Source organism: Tarenaya hassleriana, unplaced genomic scaffold (assembly GCF_000463585.1).
Source record: "Tarenaya hassleriana unplaced genomic scaffold, ASM46358v1 Cleome15, whole genome shotgun sequence".
NCBI lineage: Eukaryota > Viridiplantae > Streptophyta > Magnoliopsida > Brassicales > Cleomaceae > Tarenaya > Tarenaya hassleriana.
The window spans coordinates 3,059,928-3,082,584 of record NW_010964923.1 but is presented as its reverse complement, the minus strand read 5'-3'; the positions used below and the strand labels follow the sequence as shown (position 1 = coordinate 3,082,584).

Below are 22,657 nucleotides of genomic sequence, written 5' to 3'. Positions count from 1 at the left end.
TTTAATACAAAACAGCTCATTCCATTCATACGTTTTATTTTAACTATTTATTTTATTTTATATAAATACGTAAATTTCCTTCAAACAGTGAAAGCCAAACAGGTCCCTGCTGAAGATTCAGAAGAGCTTGAAACGAGAAGGCTTGGTGTAAGGCTTAGGGTTGTTCCCAAGCCAAAGCTGCGTGTGAACTCCAATGGCGTCTAAGTAGGAACCGCTCCTTCCATGGAACCCCACCACTTTTCCTTTTGTGGTTGACGTGAAAAATGTACCCTTTTCTTCGCCGTACGGACCGTACTTCCCTCTGCTCGTGTAGAAAGTCAACGACTTCACCGCTTCCGTCGTGTCTGAATTGCTCACATGACCATAGTACCCGGAAACACAGGTCAGGACTTCGTACGGAAACCCGAGTTTTATCTGCAGAGATGTGTGTTGGCAATGTTAACGTTAAACCCGAGAGAAGATATGAAGAGAGGCTATGGAATTGGGACTCGGGTTACGGGTCGGAAACCGGTTTACCCTGTGCGTGGAAACTCCATTGTTGCCACCATGTTTCACGGACCAGACTGACTGACCGTTCATGTCATATTCCACTTGTATGGAAGAGATGCTGGTTTCCCCTCTTGTCACAAATATCTGTTTGATCCCTGAGAACACACCATCGTCCCATGCCTTACCTCCATTGCCTCCCCAGGGGCCAGGGCCGCATGGTGCAGCTGGTTCAATGACCACTCCACTTGAAGCCTGAGAACGGCTTAGGCAATTAAGTCTAAGATGAAAGTGATGGTCACGCAAAAAGTAAAGTTCGAACAGTGTTAAGATTCTACCAAGGCAAGTTTTAAACTTGGTTATATGAGCGAAATTACCTCTTCGGATTGCCCACGAGCCGCAAGAGCTAACTTGTTAGCCCATGGAGAATTGTCTATTTCAACTATCTGGGAGTTGTGGGGAGCAACTGCACTACAAGGAGATGGCTTGAGGGGCGATATTTTGCAGTCGGAGACATGTACACCGATGGCATCGAGGAACAAACCCTCTCTCCCGAGGAATCCAGTAACCTTTCCTTCGCCTATTTTGTGCGTAAAAGAGGGTCCTTGTTCTTCTCCGAAAGGTCCATGCTTCCCTTTGTTGGTGTAGAAAGTCAGTGACTTGATCACGTTCGGTCCCATGTACATCAGCGAGCCATAAGTTCCGGTTATGTGTGTTAAAACCTCGGACGGGTAGTCAAATACAATCTGCATGTGAACGTTACACCAGAGACAGATAGAGGAAGAGAATGAGGCTATGAGACGAGTTTATGCAGAAGATTAGATCTAATGCGAAGCTAGTGATCCACCTTGTCATGTCTAAATCCACCCGCGCCTCCGTGCTTACTTCCCCAAACAATCTGCCCGTTACGATCGTAGCAAACCTTTATCCATACGATTCCCACATTGCGTGACAAATTGATTTGTCTGACACCGGTGAAATTCCCATCATCGAACATGGCTCCACCAGTTCCACCCCAGGGTCCATACATCTTGCCACCTTCAACACCTTCGGTTTTCGGGTGTGACTTCTCGGGATCTGCCGACTAAAAAAGGAACTTATTACTGTCAATTCATCCCCAAGAAATCAATAATCATGTGTTTGAAATGTTCTTGAAAGTAAAAGTTTCGTCTCCTAACCTTATGTTTGGCCATGGCACTTGCTTGGTCTCGGGGTACAGAAGGTAGCAATGGGGAGTCTTTGTGTCTGATAGCGAAAACCATATCGTAGTTTTGGCCAGCACTTCCTTGGTACTGTGACTGCGAAGCGGTTTTCGACGCGTTTTCCTTGTGAGGAAGAGGTTGGAGGTGAACACCAATGGAATCGAGATACCAACCAGCCTTGCCATGGAACCCGACAACTTTCGACCCCGACTTTGGCAACGAGAAATAAGTACCGTACTCGTAACCAAATGGCCCGTAATTTCTACGGTTACTCTCGAAGATAAGGGATCGGATGCATAAAGGGCCCCAGAGCTCAAAGCTTCCATAGGTTCCATGCACTGAAGTTAGATATTCATCCGGATAATCAAGTTTAACCTGCATTCAACAAAACAAAAACAGCATTCAGTTTCTGTAGACTCGCAAGATTTCATAGGAACAAGAGTGTGGAAGAGACAAGACCTTGTCAAACTTGTTGCCCCCCTTTCCACCGTGTTTGTCTCCCCAAACAGATCCACCGTCCTTGTCATACTCAATTTGGATGGAGTCAATACCAGATCCATGGGATATAACTATTTGCCTTAGCGGAACATTCCATCATCCCACGAAGAGCCGCCTTGGCCTCCCCATGGACCGGCCGACGTCGCTTTCTTCCCGAGGCCTTCAACACTCTGCAGCAACGTCTCCCGTGTTAACCAGACAGTGCAGAATTCTAAAGAATGAGGACAAGGAACCAAAAATGTTCATACCATGTTTTTTTTTCTTCTTCGAATTATGCGGATCTTTGAAAGCCGGAAGTAAAAAGAGATGGCTGACTACTGCAATGGGTACATAGCCGAAAGATTTGAAGCAGATTTATAAGGTCGGAAGAGGGTGAGGGATTCTCCCAAAAAGCATATCAAATCACATAGTTGGAATGCATGCAAAAGGCATATGTATTGGCGTCCACTACCAAAGGAAAATCATGAAATTAACAAGAGAATCAGATCCTTAGGAGCATCAATCAATCTTTCCCAAGAAGAGAACAAAAAGTACCATTTGTTCGTTGTTTTTCTTTCATGCGGTTACATCTGCACATTGTTTTTGTTAAATGATACTACCGGTGCCGATTTTGGTCTGAGACCCGAAGTCCGACCCATTCCGATCCGAAAGATAGGCCCGAAAATTTTCGACCTTTTAGGCCAGACTCAAATCGGGTTTAGTTATTTAAACCCGAAAAAAATCTGATTGGCCCGAACTTGAACTCGAAATCCTGGGGCTGAGTGCGGACTCGGGTCGGGACGGGTCGGTCCGAGTGACGGCCCTAAAAGATACATAGTTTTTTCATTTTTTCGTTTAAACTGTCAGATTCCATTGGCATCTTTCTGTTGTATAAGTGGTATAAACACGGAGCATATGGAACAATTATTGTAAACGTTTTGTGTGCAAAGAATCGGAGAGAACAAGGCATTAATGTCATGGGCGTGGTGTTGACTTTGGTCGACAGCTTATACCCTTCGAGAAGAAGCTACGAATCAAGCCACATTGCATCAGGTCACCGATAAAATCCAGTGTGTAAATCTTGGACTTCCCATTGTTGTTCTTCATTCCCATGGTTTTTTTTTGGTTGAATATATATATATATATATATCAAAATAAATGTTTTATAACCCATTTGTGTTCTTTTTCCTTTGTAAGGTTTGTCTCAGTTTCCGTGTGCTATATAATCCATTTGTGCGGCATTTCAACAATTAAATATTTATTTCATTTTCCTTCATATCCGATATAATCAAAATAACAAAAAGAATTGAGATAAGTAATTTTAAATATCTCTATTCAATATCTATAAATATTTTTTAATTCTTTTCAATATAAATGATACTAGGGGTGTCAATAGAACCCGACCCAAAATCCGCCCGAAAAATTAAAGCTTTGGCCTAATAATATAGATCCGATAAATAAATGAGAGGGTAGACCCGACCCAAAAAAATTTAGGCCCGAATCGAGTTCCACTCGAAATCCGTCCGACCCGTCCATTTAGCCTAAAAAATATTATATTATTAGATTTCTATTTTCACTCGATATATAATATCACACAACATTATATAAAAACTTTTATTTCTATGTTTATATATACATTTATATTTCAAAGCAATTTATATATATATATATATATATATATATATATTATGAGTTTAACTTTGATTTTTAAATTTTATCTCAATATTTTTCTGTATTTATTATTGTATGAAATATCTTTTTCATATATCATAGATATAAAAAATATTAGATTTAAAATTTACATAATTATTTTTTAGATTTAAAATATTTTAATTGTAATTCATGTGTACATAACTCAACATTATTGTTATTATTATTATTATTATTATACATTAATATTTATTTTTTATTAAATAGAAAAAACTCGAAATTTAGTCTGAACCCGCCCGAAGTCCTATAGGACTGGACTTCGGGCCACCGATCATAGACTCTAAAAATAAATAGACGGACCGACTAGACCCAAAAAAAACTAAGTCTGAACTAAGTCCGGCCCGAACCCGACCTGATTCGTGTAATTTACACCCCTAAGTGATACATATATCTGTAATTATAGCAAACCACCAAAATCATATAATGTAAAACAATACATTGGGTGATTAGAGAAACGTGCGTTATTTGTAATTTTCAGATGGATAATTCGGACCTCCTCTCCTCTCCTTTCATTTATTATCCACAAAATCATTTCTTCTCCGTGTATATATATATATATAAATTGTATTTAAAAAAGAGAAAATAATTTATTTTACAAGGAATCAAAATTTCTCGATTTTTTTTTTGCTTCTCGCGGCTGTCTCCTGCAATGGCGCTTCTCCCCCCAGTCTCCTCACCACCTTCTTCGTCTTCTATCATTCCCACTTCTTCCTTCAAATTCTTCTTAAACCCTAGATCTCTTCCTTCCCCTTCGCCATCGCCGTCGTTTCGCTGGAATTTCCATCGCCGACGATGCAAGCTTGCCTCCTTCCGTTGCTCGTCGTGGTCGTTCTCGGAGAAGCACCACAACGCGAATCCGGCGAAGTCCGATGACGTCACGGAGCTTCCTCTGTTTCCTCTTCCACTCGTTCTCTTCCCCGGCGCGATCATCCCGCTCCAGATTTTCGAGTTCCGGTACCGAATCATGATGCACACGCTGCTACAGACCGATCTCCGGTTCGGCGTCATCTACTCCGACGATGTCTCCGGTAGCGCAGCCGATGTAGGCTGTGTCGGCGAGGTCGTCAAGCACGAGCGGCTCGTCGACGACCGATTCTTCCTCATCTGCAAGGGACAGGAGCGGTTCCGGGTCACGAATCTCGTCCGTACGAAACCCTACCTTGTCGCAGAGGTGACGTGGCTCGAGGACCGGCCATTGGAGGAGGAGAATCTGGATTCTCTGGCCAACGAGGTCGAGGCTTTGATGAAGGAGGTGATTCGATTGTCGAACAGATTGAACGGGAAGCCGGAGAAGGAGGTGCAGGATCTGAGGAGGAATCAGTTTCCGACGTCATTCTCGTTCTTCGTCGGGAGCACATTCGAAGGAGCCCCGAGGGAGCAGCAGGCGCTGCTTGAGCTCGAAGACACTGCGGCGAGGTTGAAGAGGGAGAGGGAGACACTGAGGAATACACTCAATTACTTGACTGCTGCTTCTGCGGTGAAGGATGTCTTCCCATCTTCTTAGCGGTACCTAAAATTCTATGGTCCCTCTTTCTTTGCTGTGTTTCATGCTCCTGGAATAATAGGGTACACGAAATTCTATAAAACTGTATAAAGATTGCAAGATTTGATCATAGTAGATCACAGTAATTTTGATGGTAGAGAGGAGATGGGATGATGGGTCTTGGATAGGATTGTTTGGTTACTTTGAGATTATGGATGACTTTGCTTGCTTCGAGGCTCTTGGTGGCATTTCCATTGGAAACCAGAACTATGCTGTGATAATGCTATCTCAGGAAAGCTAGCTCGACTTGAATTTTCGATACCCAGAAGTTTATTTTACTACCAGAGCCTTGTAGAATGAAATCCGGGAACTCCTGATGTCGAAGTATTTGTCTAGAAAGTGAACGACATTCATCGGTGAATTGATGTTTTGGTGATGAATCTAGGACATGGATGAGATTTACTGAGAACACGGATAAGGCATAAGAGCTTATATGGTAATCAGCCTTGTAAACCACTCTTTAGAAGAATGTGGGTACATACTGAGGGATACATATCTATATTCAATATTGCAGATGTACCCGTAGTAGACTATGGTAGAGTTTTGGTAATTGTGGATGCTGGATTTCCGATAGGGTTATGACTGAAATGATCAAGTAGGGTTTTACTTGACTCATGCGGGTCCTTCCCTCATCCCCTTCCTCTAAAACCATATGGATTGTTTCGCTTGGAACAATAAGGGGATTCAATAGTCCTAATAAACGGTGAAGGATCTCCTCCGACGACATTCTCTTTATTTTGGTGCAATCTTGGAGACTCGTGCTAGAGTTGAATACGCCTCGGATCCTCCCAGTGACAGGACTTGACTGGAGTTGTATATCAAATTACTCGAAAGCAGATAACGGTCGTATCTGGTTTCTTTGGAAACACCCCTACTCGGTCTCACTAATCAACTGTCTATGCCATGAACACAAGTTCATTAGAGGGAGGTAACTTGGGATAGCCTCAGAGCTATCCACCATAATCATGTCACTTCCATGGATCGTCCTCGGAGACTTCAATGAGACATTGCACCCGGACGAGCATTTCTCTGGTACGTTTTGCAGTTTAACTCCTTCAATGGCTCGCTTTAGAGAATGCATTCGGAAAATCGAAATATTCGAACTTGCATTTCAAGGACTCTTATCTACATGGTCTGAGAATCCTATTGCGGAGGAGTTAGATCGGGCATTGATGAATGGTTCGTGGCTTTTGAATTTCCCTGAGAATTACGCAACGTTTGAAGCCCCCTACACATGTGATGATCGTTCCTCTTTGCCCAATCAAATTAGCCTAACTAAATGTTTTAAATTCTTGAACTTCTTATGAATATGTTGAAATGGATGTGCGGACACACAATGATAGATAGAATTAGAAATGAGATTATTAGAAAGAAAATAGGAGTAATAGGTATCGAAGAGAAGGTATGGGGGCGTTTAAGATGGGTTGGACATGTATAACGTAGGCCGATAGATGCGCCAGTTAGAAAAATGGAGAGTATAGATATAGACTTACTTGGGAGCGTGTCATTAGAAACGATTTGGAAGTGTTGCAGATTCCGAAAGAGTTAAACCGAGATCGAAATGAGTGGAGAAGAAGGATTCAAGCGGACGACTCCAGATAAACTTGGGAATGAGGCGATTTTGTTGTTGATGTTGTCTTGAACTTCCTAACCATTGTTGAGGCATCATGGGATATGGCAAGACAACGGACACTCGGTCTCTCTCAGTTTTGTGCGAAGCAAAAATTCCTAGATGTCGTGTTTCACACCGTCCAGGTACTGGTTACATCATTTTACTTGGTCAATCTCCTATTTGATAGAAGACGAAGAAACATAGTACCGTTTCGCGATCATCGTCAGAGGCAGAATATCGCGCTATGACAAATACATGTTGCAAGCTCGGGTCGTTACATCAAATCCTTGAAATTTTCGCGATTGATGTTTCGTTTTTTGCAACTTTATTTTGTGATAATTAGTCTACACACTTCTTAGAATCCGACATTTCAATAATGCACTAGGCATATATCAATATTGATTGTTATTTTGTTCATGATGAATGCAACGCAGGATGATGAAAATAATACGAGATTGTTCTCTGCATATTTTGTCAGGATATGCGTCAGTGCTCGAATTCGAATGTTTTCAATTATTATTTTTATCATTTTTTAAATGCATATGTTTAAATTTGTCCAAAATCAATTCAAAACATATTTGTATCCAAAATCGATTCAAAATTCTCAAGAATACAAAATAAATCTATCCAACAACATCCACATATAATAATTAAAACCAAATAACATAATACAATATCTAAATATCATCATTTATATATAAATAAGCATTATATATTTATATCTTGAATTGTGAATAAAAAAGGTAAAAATGTATTGATAATGAGTTAAATAACGAGTTTCAAAAATTATATACAAAAAGGTATATTCATAAATATATCTAAACCCTAAAATTTAAAATGCGAATTTTTATATTGTACTGAGATAATATCCTGTGTTCGAATTCAAAAACTTTGTAATTTCACTATGATTACCCTCCGAGTTTTTTTTTCCGGTCCCACATATAATAATAAAAAAAATGCAGTTGAAATTGAACAAGTTGCAGTCTGCTTTGACCGTACGTGTATTATAGATTAGCTTAATTTTAAAATAAATTAAAGTTATATCTGAAAATCTAAGAAATTGACACGTAAGATTTTACTTGCTGAGGTGGCCAAAGGAAAAATGGGATTCGGTGTGTATATCCAAAAGCGGGAATTAAATGTACACAGAGTCAAACCAAAATTCAAATGGTCAACGGAAGCGAAAAAGAAACATCATATATTTTATATCGGTGTGTTTATACATTCAAACTTTATGTTATAGCCAAAGTTGTATACATTTTCTTAAATTCAAAATTCGTACAGCCTGACTCTGTAAAACAAGCACGTGTTCATTTTTAGACCACGTGCTGTATTGTATATACCTTAACCGTGTCTGCAGAAAACACATTTGGTGTGGACAAAAATCATTGAATCATTATCCAATTTGGTTTACTTCGGTATGATTTTTTACAAACCAATTTTAATTAAACCAAAATGAATCCCAACAAAAAAAAACCAAATAGAATGCTTACCGGCTCTAATTCACAGCATTGTTAATTAAACCGAATAAACTGAAAAAACGAACATAATCAAATCCAAAACTGAGTTGAATTGAATCAAACAGAACAGAATGCGTAGGGCTCAAATTCAGAACAATCTTTAATTACAGGAATAAACCCTAATTGCCAAACCCAACGGTTATAGATTCTAATTCAGAACAATCTTAAGTAAACGGAATAAACCCTAAAAAAGATTGAATAAAACCTAATTAAGAATCTATTACAACACTTCTAATGATTACGAGCAGTGGCGGGCCCAGTTAAAAATATAATTGGGGGCAAAATTAATTTGATCATATTATTGAATTTAATTAATAGGGGCCTTTAATAATTTTGTTCAAAAATTTATAAAACTTATAAAGAAATGAAAGTATTCAATTGAGTGAGTGGAGTTCTAAAAAAACAAACAAGTTGCTTAGGATGCAGAGATTGTACGAAACTTAGTTTAATATTATGACGCGTAAAGCTCATTTCATTTGAAAGTCATGGCAATCTTCTTGTCCTAATCAGAGGAAAATCCTCTCTCTCTCTCTCTCTCTCTCTCTCTCTCTCTCTCTCTCTCTCTCTACGCGGTTTCAAGATCTTGGCCGCCAAACCCGACTTCAATCTCTCCACCTTTATATAGCACCTGCCCTTTGCAATTTCCCAAAGCATAATCCAAAACACACAAACACATCATCATCTTAGACATAGCACCAAGAGAGGGATCTCCGCAATCCAGAAGAAGAAGTTGAATCTTTGTTTCTCTGAAGATTATTTCCGACATCAGCCCCAAGCTCTCAGGAACATGGCACAGAATCATCAACCTCATGTGCAGACCAAGCAAGGTATATAGATATCCTTTCAACTGTTACATATTGGTCTCTGAAAATGTTATGTTCTTGATTGCTGCTTCTTGACCCTCGTCCTATTAACAGAAAAATCCAATCTCCTGAAAAAAGTCCTGATCTTTAACTATTGGTTTTGGATTCAGATGAATTCGTGGAGATACCGATGAACATCGAACGAGGAACAGCGACATTGATCAACCAAACCGGAGGGAACCGGAAGAAGAGGCAATGGGTGACTATCGTAATCTGCATCTCCTTCGTCGTCATTGGTCAATCCATCGCAAGACTGCTCGAGAACTTTTACTACGATCAGACCCACCGCCTCGACTACGACGACAGTCGTCAGTACGACGGCGCGTGGACTCAATCGCTGCTGCAGAGCGTGGGATTCCCTCTCCTCATCATCCCTTTCCTCCTCTTCCCTTCCAGAAAACAGTCCAACCCTCCACCCATCACTTCCGATCGTCCCTCCGTCAAGTATCTCGCCATTATATATCCTTGCCTCGGCATAACAATGGCGGCTCACGGAAGACTATCAGCCACTGCGAAGCTCAGCATACCGTTCGGGATCTTCACTCTCATCTACACGACCCAACTCTTCTTCACCTCTGTTTTCTCCAGAATCATCAACAAAACCAGATTCAATAGATGGATCTTCATCTCCCTCGCCTTCGCCATCGCCACCGGAGCTCTCACTCTCTCCACCTCCTTCGGCGGTGAACCAGACGAGGCAGAGGAGAGTTGGGGAAAGGGTTCGTGGTCGGCGTTCTTCGCCGCCGTAATCTTCTCCCTATTGCTCTGCAACGTACAGAACGCCTTCGATTCGGTGATCTCGAAGCGCGACGAAGCTTCCAACAGGAAGCCCAGCTTCGCCGTGGTCATGGAGATGTTGACCTCCCCCTGCCTCGCCGCTTCCGTCATGTCGGCGGCGGCTCTGCTGATCTCCGGCGAACAACACGATCTGAGGAGAGAGATGGAGGGGTTCTCCAAGGGAAAAGCTTCGTATGTGTTGGCAATGGCAGGTCAAGCAGCGGCGTGGCAGATCTACTGGGTTGGGATCGTGGGTTTGGTGTTCGTCGTCTCGTGCGTGTTCTCGAACATCATCAGCGTCATCACATGGCCCATCGTGTCGGCTCTTGTGGTTGTCTTCTTCAATTTCATGGACGATGACTTTGATGCCTTCAAAGGCGCCGCCTTTGCCACCGCCGTTCTCAGTATCTCAGCTTATGTCTACAAATTGAAGAAGGAAGAGAAGGAGACTGACGACTCCTCGAGTTAGGCTTTACAGGTTTTCTCACTTCACATAGAAAAAAATATATATATATTGATAATACTTGTTCTTTTTCATCGTGTATAAAAAAAAAATATTTTTTTTTGTGTTTTGTGTTTGTGTTCTGTATTTCAATGTATATGAAGATAAATGTGATACATTTTGTATCAAAAAAAATTTGATTGACAGTGAAAATTGTTGGGAAATAAACTTGCTTCTAGAATTTTGTTCAGAACAATTATTACTAAGACTATATTTACGTCGGGTGAAATTGGTATTTATGGAGATAATTTTAAAAAGTTATATGTACAAAATCAATTAAGATTAAATTTTTAATATTGTCAATCATCTTTTAATTTATTTCTTCCCATTATATATTATTTATTTGTAAACTTGTATCTTAATTTGTTTATTTTGCTAGAGTTTATTGTAAATATTTGAATTATTTTAATTGTATTTCAAAGAGAGTAGATGTAAAAATAAAAATGTTTTCGTTCTATTTTTCTATATATTTTTTTTTGTTTTTCTTGCCCCTTTTAGTTTTTCAATCGAAACAATTCAACGGGCAATATATCTAAAATACCTCTCCTTCCCTATATTTTTTTTTTGTTTTCCTTGCCCCTTTTATTTTTCAATCGGAACAATTCAACGGGCAATATATCTAAAATACCTCTCCTTCCCTATAACCACTTCTACTCCTACCCTCCAAACAAAAAATTAAAAAAAAAAATTGTGTTCACACTACAAAAGACAAATATAACCCCAAATAAAAATATAAAGACTCAATTATCCTTCATTTAATATAATATTTTATTAATATTTTTCCTTTCTTTTAATTCCATTGCATCTTCTTCCTCCGCTTTCTTTTTAATATTTTTATTTTAACTTTAATATTTATATTTTTTAACTCTCTTCTCCATTTTTATTTTATTATTTTTTCCTTCATATTTATTAATTTATTAATATTTTATTTATGAATATTTTATTTAATTATTCATTAATATTTTTGCTCTCTCTTTTTCAACTATATTATCTCTTATTACTTTAATCCTATTCAATTTTTCTTTCTATTTATCTTTATATGATAACTAATTCTTGTTCAGTCATTTTATATTATAGAGAATCCAATTTGCTAGATATTTCTCACCCATTATTTTTATTTTTTATAAACTTTAATTTGATATAATTTTATATAATTTAATAAACTATTTCTAAACTAAATAAAATAAATACATGATTAAAATTTGAAATGTTCACATTTATTTGGTACTTCCTTATAAGTAAAAATTATATGAATACAATAGTAAATCGAATAATTTATAAGGTCACGTGGTCACAAGATCACATGGTCACAAGATCACACGGTCACAAGATCACATAGGTCACAAGGTCACAGGTCACAAGGGTATAAGGTTATAAGATCACACAGTGAGATTTCTTGCTATTGAGTTGAAATGTGATTTTGAGATTTGACCGATAAAGCATTAAGATTTTAAATTTTTTTAAAATTTTGGGATTTCGAAATAGAATATTGGGTTTGAGGGTTTATGATTAAAATTGAGTGGAATAGATAAGTTTCGGTCACAAGATCATTTAGAATAGTCATATATGTCACAATATCATATGGGTCGATGTTTGAATGTATGGATGACATAGTCATACAGTCACACGGTCACATGATCACATGGTCACACGATTATATGATCACATCACATAGTGTTATAGTTACACGATCATAGGAAATTACAAAACATTGTGAGATGTTTATTAAACAAAGACACCAAATTTGTTCAAAATACTCATAAAACACTATAAAACATAATGGAAAGCATTTATAATGATTACTTTGAAACAAAAAAATCGCATAAATAATATTTTAATGTTAAAAATAGTACAAAAGTAGACATATGATAATTTAATAAACATCTCACAATGTTTTGTAATTTCCTCATACACAACATTTTGGTTTGAAAATGTTGTAGGTGAAAATTTGAGGTTAAAAATTGAGAGGAAAAAAATATAGGGTTAAAAGAGAAATTATATAGAGTTGAATATTCAAATTGGGCCCCACATTAAAAGCAAAATATAAATAATGATTGTGGGCCCCACGAAACATGAAAAGCTGGTGAAATTCTGACTAGTTCTCCGTGTGGACCCCACAACATATTTCGGTCACAATGGGTCACAGTCGGTCACAACCGGTCACAACCTTCGATTCATGCGATTTTTGTTAATTTAATCACTCTATAATGTTACATATCCCTCATAAGTCTATTCTATATTATTTCAAAAACTAAAATATGGTTTTTACGATTTTTGTGTTTCAATGTTATTCTTCCAAATGTATTTCTATATGTTTCATAATGTTTTATGAGTACTTTTGATAAAATTGGTATATTTCATCTATAAACCCCTTAAATTATTTTGAAAATTTTCTCATACGTTATATATTTGATATATAGACTATCATAAACCACCACGAAGTTTAAAAATTAAAATTTGACCTATATTTATCAACACATTTCGGTCACGGGTCACAATCGGTCACAATGGTCACACAGTGTAAAATTGCACTTCGGTCACATGGTCACATGCCGGTCACAATGGGTCACAACGTTGGCTTATGTGAGTTCATTTATTTAGTGTGTAATAGAGTCAAATATATGTGAAAATTCATCTTCAATAATACAATATTATTATGGTACAAACACAATATTATATAAAAGTTATAATACTATATTGTACAAATATATTACAACATCATTAATCAAAACTCTTTGACATTATTGTACAAATGTTTTGTAATACATTATAATACAAATACACCACACAATTATTATACAAATTTGTGGTGCTTCTTTCTTGACTCTAAATTAGTCATTGTCGATTTTGATGTTCTCTCCTAAACTATAACAAAACTTAAAAAATAAGTTTTGACCTATATTTATCTTTGTCACTTGGTCACGGGAATATCCGATCATAATGTCACATAATTAAAATTTTCACTTGTGTCACATTGGTCACACGTGGGTCACAATGCGTAATACGAGTCGTATATAGATAAATTTGGTCTTATTTTATTAGTATAAATCACTTATAATATCATAAATTTTTTTATAAACACGTTATATTTACTATATAACAATGTATAAACCATATTTATACTTAAAAACCATATTTATACTTATATTTCTTTGGTGATTGAGTCATAGGTCATAATTGACAACAATGGTCACATAGTATAAAATTACAATAAAATCATATTTGATGATATTAAAATTCAAAGACATTATTGAAGATAGAGATTAACGGTGATTATATCGCATATATGATACGTCTAATTATTTATGATATTTGGTACTATATGTCTCGGATTACAAAGACATAGTTCGCATGAGCATACCGATCATGAGGTGATATGGATCATAAGATCATATGGGTCACATGGTTATATGGTCACAAGGTCACAAGGTCACATGGTCACAATATTACACGTGTCGAGAATAGAGAGAATCAGAAAAAATAAAAATAAAATAAAATAAATGAGGAGAGAGAAAATATAAAAAATAATAAATAAAAAACATTAATGAAGAGAGAGAAATCGGTGAGAAAAGAGAAAATGATAAAAAAAAATTATATTAATTAAAATATTAAAGGGTAAAATGGGAAATATGCATTTAGAAGGGTATTTTAGAAGTTGGAATTTTTTAAAAAAAAGTGGAGGGTAGACCTAGAAGTAGTTTTAGCACATTTGGGGTATTTTGGATAATCCCCCAATTCAACGTCGGTATTTGATCCGAATATCCGTGTGTTTTATTGGATCCTTATTATCTTTTCATATATTCGCATTTCATGTTAAAATACACAATAAAGTATATTTGCTCATAAAAAGTATATTTAACAAAAATAAATAAATAAATACGAAAGTCAGAGTCGAACTCATCATGTAAGAGGAAGATCCGGCGAACTTGGTTGTCTCGGGAACGCCTTGCCTTAAAGTGCGTGTTCAGCCGCCAGATAAATTAGTGTTCATACATATATAAATATTTTAAGAAAAAATATCTAAAAATTTTTAAATTTATAATTTGATATAATATTAATTTTTAAATTTATAAGTATATCTATTTATTTTCGAATTTATATTTTTGAACACAATAATTTCTAAACTTATATTTTTAAATATATTAATTTCTAAATTTACATTTTTGAACACAACAATTCTTAAATTTTACATTGGTCAATTAGTGATATAGACGATTATGAAATTGTTAAACAAATTTAAAAATTACTGTATTAAAAAATAAAGTTTGAAAATAAATAAACATAATTACAAATTCAGGAATTGATATTACACAAAAGTATAAATTCAGAAATTTTCAGATATTTTTTTTTTATATTTTAGTTAAAAAAGTAGTGGAAAAGGCAAATATATCCTCAATAATTCATATTATCATTGATATTTTATTAAGATTAAATATTTTAATTAAGAATAAAATTGAAAATTTTATTAAAAAACAACAAAAAATCTAGAATGACATCTACTTAGTAACAAGATAAATTTTTTAATATGATATTTATTATGCAATCTAAGAAATATAATTTTATAATACGGATAATATAATATATATTTGTTATTAAAAGTTTGCATCATCATATTTTCCATCTTCCATGGTATAATTGGTTTCAAATAATAAAAACCAGATAGGCAGAATTTTCGGTCTCCTTTAAATAGAATTTTCAAATAATTGGTTTTAATCTATTAGTATATTGGGAACTAAAACCATGAAGAAGATGCATTATTTTGTTCTATTTTATTTTACTTCCTAGCTATAATCATGATGTAAAAATGTGTAATAAACTATATTCTCTTAACCCTGACGCCCAATATTCATTCTATACACAAAAAAAAAAAATTATTTGATAAAATCAAATGAAGAAGTTATCGGGTCAGAGAAGATTAACGTGTGATATCATTATCCTCTTCGCCGTCCCTAGTCGTAGATGAACTTATCCATCCCTTCTCTCTCTCTCTCTCTCTCTCTCTCTCTCTCTCGTCTTTTAACGCACACATGTGTGTTTGCATACACACGCGTATCTACATATCAAACCTCATCCTCGTTATCTCTCTTTTGGTTCATAAACTCTAATGTAACAAGACATATAGTCCTAAAAAGAAGCCAAGTGTTGGCATCACAAACCCTAGAAAGCTTCCCTCTTCGACACGACCGTACTCTTTGTCTCTGCCAGCAATGTCTTGTCCACCCCACGTTTCACCACATCACTCCTATATATGCACCCACTTGCTCGTTCTCTGCCTTGTCACTCACGTAAATATACCATTGGACTCTTCCCTTCATCTTTTTCTGGTGCTCCATCGTGTAACAGCGTATTCACAGAAGAAAGAAAAAAAAACTCGATCGGCATCAGATGTCATCGGTAAAGCCAAAGGCGATCAAGCGAGCGGTGCAAACGAGTTCGAGGAAAGGGTGCATGAGAGGGAAAGGAGGACCAGAGAATGCTTCTTGCACGTACAAGGGAGTTAGGCAACGGACTTGGGGCAAATGGGTAGCCGAGATCCGTGAGCCTAACCGTGGGGCCCGTCTCTGGCTCGGGACATTCGATACATCCCACGAAGCCGCCTTGGCCTACGACTCGGCGGCTCGTAAGCTCTACGGACCAAGCGCTCAAGTCAACCTCCCTGAGTCACCAACCAGATCCGACAACAACAATGAAGATGCGTCCAAGAACACGAACAGAAACAAGAATAGGAAGAAGATCAGTAACAGTGTCAGCAACAGTGACAGGGGCAAGACCAGAACTGAGGATTCTGATGGTTTGGTCGGAGAATACTCTGTAGGGTCGTTGTCGTTGTCTTCGAGTTCCTCGGAGGATGGAGATCGGAGTATGTGGCGAAGTAAGGAGGGCATATGGGAGCATATGAGCGTGGATTTGCCTGTCATAGATGATTCTATATGGGAAGAAGCTACAATTTCATTAGGGTTTCCATGGGTTAGGGATGATATATCCATGTTCGATGACTCTGGTTGGAATTCGTCTCTTTCCCTTGGTGAAATGTGACAGCTTTATAGTTGGATACACATACCCTAAATAATTATAGTAATAACAATAAAAATAATTGGGGGATATATGCTTGATAACCAGTGTAATATATAGATTTTAGCTGTGCACATGTGTACGTGTATATATATTTATACAAGAATAGGATATATTTTCTTTCTTCAAGGAATTCTTCCTCAATTCAGCAATTATTATTATTTTTATAATGTAGAAGTTTTTATATGAATGTCTCTCTTCAAATCAAAATTCGAATTTGGATTGAAAAGAAATTTTGCTTCTTTTTTGTCGGGTTGAACCACTCTAAGATTAGGTGCAATTATAAATTTATTATAGTTAACTATACATACACAAAGATATATATATATATATATATCCCAGAAATTTACATAAAAAAATGATATTTTGGTGTGGATAGGTAATTTCGATCCATCAATCTAGGTATTACAACATAAATTGGACCTTAACCAGTATGTTAAACTGCAATAAATCGAAAACAAACTATTTTATACTTTGAACTAGAAATTAATATTATAATTAAAAGGGAAGAAGACAGAGATTGCGTCAAAAAATATAAGAGGGAAAGTGGGTGCAATGTATATGTACCGAGTGATGTTAAAAAGGAGTGTGTAACAGCCATGCAAGTCCACACTGGACATTGTCGTGTCTATCTCCTTTCCTATTTTGTTTTATTCATATATCACACGTGTGTAATATGCTAAATATTTAACCGTCAAGTGTCTAAATTAAGGTGGCAAGTGGATCACTGGTTTTGTCCGCAAGCTTGTACCCATTTTCGGTTCATGTTCATTGTATCTATGAAGCCGCAATGCGACGTAGAGTCTAATCAAGCCCTTTGAAGCTTGCTTCCGTATCAGTGAAAATGGCTTTGGTGCAAAGGAAGATTGCGCTCGCGCCATATGTGGTGCATCACCATTTGCCATACTAATAGTAGCCCAATCGTCTTGGAGATCTTGTCATCCCAAACCTTTTTTTTTTTGTTACGATCGGAAAACCCCTATCCTATAACCCTTCGGTCGGACACCGGATACCGCAACGCCTCTCAGTCCATAGGCCGGACGAGAACGACATCAAGACAACATCGCGGACCTGAGAAAATCCACCGCCCTACGCAGTAGCCGGCAAACCACGCAGAGCAGGTAAACAGCTTCGTAAAGCTGACCGGTTCAAGGGGAGTATCATACCTGGGATTCGAACCCACAACCTCATGGTAGAGAGAAGTTGTCATTAACCACTAGGTTGGGGGACTCCCCTTCATCCCAAACCCTTTGTAACCGAGCAACTACATCTTCCCATACATGGGGTACATTTCCGAATTTGTGTCAGAAACACACCTTCTTCCATATCGAGCAGGCATAACCACATTCAAAAAGCCAGTGATCTCGGGTTTCTGATCCAGTGTTGCAAAGCAGACAATTTGGTGAAGCATTCAATCCCCACGCGAAAAGTCTATCCTTTGTAAGATTCCTACTTAACATGAATACTCATGACAAATATGACGCTCTACTCAAACACGATCCATTGGATAGGTTTAGGTGACCCAATATACCCATACATTTATTAATAAGACTAATGAATCTTAATGGTTAACATAAAGACCACTAAACTCAATTGGTTTAACAAAAGTTACAAACCCTAAACTTCTTTATAATTATATTTGAAAAATATAATTAGGATTAAAGGAAAAAAAAAGTTTTTTTTCTCCTCTCTCTCTAGTCGTCGTCTCTCTTTGGGAGATTCTCGATTTTTCGTTCCCAACTTCGAGATCGCAATTTACCGGACACACAATCCCGTGAGTGTTGGCTAGATATGGAGAACGTTGATTTTAGTGTTTTGTGACAAGCCATTGAATCGAATCAGATTAGTATATCGATACTTTTATCGATTCATGCTAGATCTGTTGATTGGGTCTCGTTCATATAATTCCGCTGCGTAAATTCCGATATTGGAACCCAATAAACCGTTGTGAACTTATGTTTAGGAATCTCCAAAACCTAAAACCTAAATACCCAAAGAGTAAAAGCATACTTAGGGATAGAGAGCCCTTGGACCATAGTAAGGAACACAACGAATTGAGTGGCCGCGTTGCCGTATTGTATTCGAAATGGCTCTTGGTGGACATTTGTCTGAGATTACGTCGTTGACTGTCCACAAGTGCTTATCTGCCTTGTCTACCTCTAAACAAATTCCCAGTACATGGGTGGATTCAGATCGAAAATTAGGGAGAGCATCCATCGGTTATCTTGGAAAGCAGACTAGACACATGCATTTTTTGGGATTCCAAGTTCTGTTGGCCCCGACTCACTTAAAAAGGTAGTGGATCCATTGTCAATCTCTGCCTCGGCAAAGGGTTTGGCAAATGTCCTAAGTTTAAGAAGGCGTCTGAAACTCCATGAAAAGCGAGCTAGAGGCTTAGCGCCATTTTTGCTCCGGAATGCTTATTTGGATCAACTTTCCATACAAAGCAGAGCAAAGGGAGTTGAAATACGTTGGTGCAACTCCTCGATAGTATGAAAATGTTCATCTAGTAACTAAAAATGTGTGAAGAGAGAAAATAATATGTAGAGAGAAGAAAGAATAGAGAAATATATATATTAAATTGATTAAAAGGTTAAGGGTAAATTAGAAATTGTAATTTTTAGAGGTAGTTTTTATAGTGATGTCAAATGGGCGAACCCAACCCATTTGGACCCAATCCATTCGAATCGAAAGAATTAAGGGTTGGATTGGGTTGATCTAATAATAATAATGGGTTGGATTGAGCCGACCCAATAACCCCGTTTAACCCATTTACATACTACTTATATACATGTATAGTTATAAATATTATACACATAAAATAGGAGTGAACATTTGAGTATTCGACTATACAAAAATATAAACTAACCGGTTATTATATTATATCCAATTTCGATATCTATTAAGAAAAATCTATATTTAAAAAAAAAAATATATTTTTTGGGTTTTAAAAAAAAATCAATTCAATTATTTAGAAACGTTACCGTTTAAATTTTTGAACGATTCGATTTGGATTGATACAGGTTTTTCAGGTACCGGGCTTTCGTGTTTTATTAGTTATAAGTAAATTTATATTTAATATATATGTGTGAATTTGTATGTATATATATATTAATTTAAATAAATTATTCAATTTAAATTTTGTTTCAAATGATGATGTGTATATGACTTGGATATCATGTCATTGTCAAATCATCATTTTTGTTTGAGTTGACATAGGTGAGGAGTTTTCGACGAATTTTTGAAAAGTTCGGGATTTTTTGGGTTAATCACATCAAGTACAAGGTTTAATTTGTAAACCAAAAAATAAAAAGTTTTTTTCCTTGAGTTGTAAAGAGTAAGTTTATAATTACCAGTTGAAGAAGATGTTTTTTTTTAATAGAAAGGATATACACTGAAGTAAGAACCGGATTATAATGACATCTTTAATAATGACCCTTTTCGAATCTTCTACATTTTTTAAATAAAATAAAATAAAAATATTTATCATAGTTCTCCAATTTTTAAGTTTAATGAAATCACCCCAAACTCTTATATCTATCTCCTCCTGCACACAAACATTCGAAAAAAAAAAAAAAAAAAAAAAAAAAAAAAACAGGGAGGTTGTTTTTAAGATCGGTAGAAATGGACAAAGAATCTCAGAGACCGTCGTCATCTTCGTCGGCAGCTTTCTTTGCTGCAATGAGAATTAGAAATCCTGTCAGCGGCGTGAGAATCACCACCGGCTTCAAGCTATGGCTTCTGATGGCAATTCTCCTCTTGGCTCTGTGGTCCGTCTTCACCGGCTCTGTCTCCCTCAAGGGTTTCTTCGGCAGCTGCGGCGGCGGAGGCCTCTGTTACATTTCCGGCGGTGACGATGTTGACACCCTCGTATGTATATATATATGAATCAACCTATATGTATTGGGCGTCTTTTGTGATTGCATTGACTTTTTTCTCGTTGGTGTTTATATGAACAAAACGAAAAACTGGTAGGAAGTGGAGGAGAGAGAGAAGGTGGTGAGGATGATGTGGGACGTGTATGCACGCGGCGCCGGGCGCGGGGGCCGGGTGATGCTGCCGAGGTTCTGGCGAGAGGCATTTGATGCGGCGTACGAGTGTCTCGTGAACGACTCACCCGAGGCTCGAAACGCCGCCGTCTCCGACATCGCTAAATTGTCGCTGACCCTACACTCCTTTAAACTCGAGCCTCTCTCCGCTCAATCCTCGGTCAGATCTCTTTCTCTCTCTCTCTCGTTTTAAAGAAAATGCTGTAATTTCAAATGCGGGGTTAATGATTTAATAAACCCTAGAAATGACACTAATCCAATGTGTTTGGTGACGAGATTTTACATCTTTTTCATTAAACTACACCTAATTAAGGGGTGAAAACCATTTTGTTTTTTCTCATAATATCCTTCACATTTTGCTTCTTTCAGATCTCTCTCTCTCTCTCTCTCTCTCTCTATATATATATATATATATATATATATATATTATTTCGGTGTCCAGTATGTGTTTGGTAATATAACAAATAAGAAAGTACATTGTGTTCTTTAAGTGTGTTTTGAAATGCGAAACGATTTTCTTTTGCTCACTATATTGAATTTGAGAAATTCAAATGGAATTGGAGTATTATTTTTTCTCATGTATTTTATATATTGATATATATAAACTAAATCGCACCAAACTGGATTTTATACATAAATTCACATTTTTTGTGTGTACATATATTGATATGCTATCAATGACGTTGCAAGTGCAGAAAAACATGGGCGGAGAATCCGCAACCAAGAAGAGTATATAATATGATGCATCAACACTGTGGCTTCACTATCGACAACACTCTCTCTTTAGATGGGTCTCCTTCTTCTTCTTCTTCTTCTTTCCACAATACATATATATGTATGTACGTATATGTATATGTATATATCTGTCTTTGGGAAAAAAATCTTGCAGGGACGAAAGCATCCAAGTTTCATATCTATGTGAGTGATGACTATTTGTATAAGGTGTCTATTGCAACCTTATCCAATAGAATCTGTCTCCATATAAAACTTCTATGTTAGAGATTTATCCGATAGCACTTCCTATCATATCATTTGTCACTTTATGAATGCCGATAGCTTTTCTCCTCGATTCCAAATCCTCACCCTCACACTCATATTCTCGGATACTCGAACATTTGGGATATTCGCGAGGTACTTGACACATCCGGAAATTATATGGGATTCCAAATCTAAAATCCGAATCATTCAAATTTTGATAGAACACCCCATGTCTCGGGATTTTTATTACTTTTTCTAATAGATTGAACAAAGCATTTTTTTAAAAAATTTTAGGATAAGAACATAGAGGATTTCCAATAATGTCCATAGACTTTAAATACTTAGTTAGCTCTAATTCATCAAAGAGCCTAATATAATATTAGACCCCAAAACCCAAATTCCATGGATCATGTGTATTTCTAACATTCTTTCATCTGGCCTATGCGATGATTTTTTTTTTACAATTTTCTTTAAACACAATTTTTATATTAGATTTATGAGAAAATCACATATATTTTCAAAATTCCCAAATAAATACGTGAACTTTAAAATTCTTAAATAAATACTTGAACTTTTCAAAATTTCCACATAAATATCCAAACTTTTAAAAATTTACCAAATAAACCAAAATCCATTAACGACGTTAACTTAAAACAAAATCCGTCGATAATTGATGACTTAGCATTCTGACGCCGTCAACGAATATTATTTTATTTAGTAAATTTTTAAAAGTTTGAATATTTATGTGGAAGTTTTGAAAAGTTCAAGTATTTATCTGAGAATTTTATAGTCCAGATATTTATCTGCGAATTTTGTAAAAATTCAGGTATTTAGCTGGGATTTTCTCAAAAAATGTTATCAATAAT

General features: G+C 36.5%; 4 protein-coding genes and 1 pseudogene across 4 annotated transcripts; 4 read left to right on the top strand and 1 right to left on the bottom strand.

The window, feature by feature from the left end:
- Positions 1-2,492, bottom strand: LOC104809067 (annotated as a pseudogene).
- A 1,985-nt stretch (positions 2,493-4,477) lies between these two features.
- Positions 4,478-5,589, top strand: LOC104809066 (LON peptidase N-terminal domain and RING finger protein 1). The gene has a single exon (XM_010534959.1). The coding sequence runs from the start codon at positions 4,525-4,527 to the stop codon at positions 5,377-5,379; it is 855 nt and encodes a 284-aa protein (XP_010533261.1). The 5' UTR covers positions 4,478-4,524; the 3' UTR covers positions 5,380-5,589.
- A 3,431-nt stretch (positions 5,590-9,020) lies between these two features.
- Positions 9,021-10,838, top strand: LOC104809064 (probable purine permease 14). Its single transcript, XM_010534958.2, has 2 exons — positions 9,021-9,377; positions 9,524-10,838. Exons 1-2 carry the CDS (start codon positions 9,338-9,340, stop codon positions 10,657-10,659), a joined length of 1,176 nt encoding a protein of 391 aa, XP_010533260.1. The 5' UTR covers positions 9,021-9,337; the 3' UTR covers positions 10,660-10,838.
- Positions 10,839-15,827: 4,989 nt separating this feature from the next.
- On the top strand, positions 15,828-16,893 carry LOC104809063 (dehydration-responsive element-binding protein 2D). The gene has a single exon (XM_010534957.2). The coding sequence runs from the start codon at positions 16,078-16,080 to the stop codon at positions 16,726-16,728; it is 651 nt and encodes a 216-aa protein (XP_010533259.1). The 5' UTR covers positions 15,828-16,077; the 3' UTR covers positions 16,729-16,893.
- Positions 16,894-20,336: 3,443 nt separating this feature from the next.
- Positions 20,337-21,839, top strand: LOC104809062. The gene is made up of 3 exons (XM_010534956.1): positions 20,337-20,634; positions 20,740-20,973; positions 21,509-21,839. Exons 1-3 carry the CDS (start codon positions 20,389-20,391, stop codon positions 21,548-21,550), a joined length of 522 nt encoding a protein of 173 aa, XP_010533258.1. The 5' UTR covers positions 20,337-20,388; the 3' UTR covers positions 21,551-21,839.
- Positions 21,840-22,657: the final 818 nt, after the last annotated feature.

What these genes read in the sequence shown, in the direction of transcription:
- LOC104809063 (XM_010534957.2), top strand. Translation starts at nt 16,078, where the DNA reads ATGTCATCGGTAAAGCCAAAGGCGATCAAGCGAGCGGTGCAAACGAGT.
- LOC104809066 (XM_010534959.1), top strand. Translation starts at nt 4,525, where the DNA reads ATGGCGCTTCTCCCCCCAGTCTCCTCACCACCTTCTTCGTCTTCTATC.
- LOC104809062 (XM_010534956.1), top strand. Translation starts at nt 20,389, where the DNA reads ATGGACAAAGAATCTCAGAGACCGTCGTCATCTTCGTCGGCAGCTTTC. An exon ending in GTGACGATGTTGACACCCTC is followed by an intron (nt 20,635 to 20,739) that starts GTATGTATATAT and finishes AAAAACTGGTAG; the next exon opens with GAAGTGGAGGAGAGAGAGAA. An exon ending in CTCTCTCCGCTCAATCCTCG is followed by an intron (nt 20,974 to 21,508) that starts GTCAGATCTCTT and finishes TTGCAAGTGCAG; the next exon opens with AAAAACATGGGCGGAGAATC.
- LOC104809064 (XM_010534958.2), top strand. Translation starts at nt 9,338, where the DNA reads ATGGCACAGAATCATCAACCTCATGTGCAGACCAAGCAAG. An exon ending in TCATGTGCAGACCAAGCAAG is followed by an intron (nt 9,378 to 9,523) that starts GTATATAGATAT and finishes TTTTGGATTCAG; the next exon opens with ATGAATTCGTGGAGATACCG.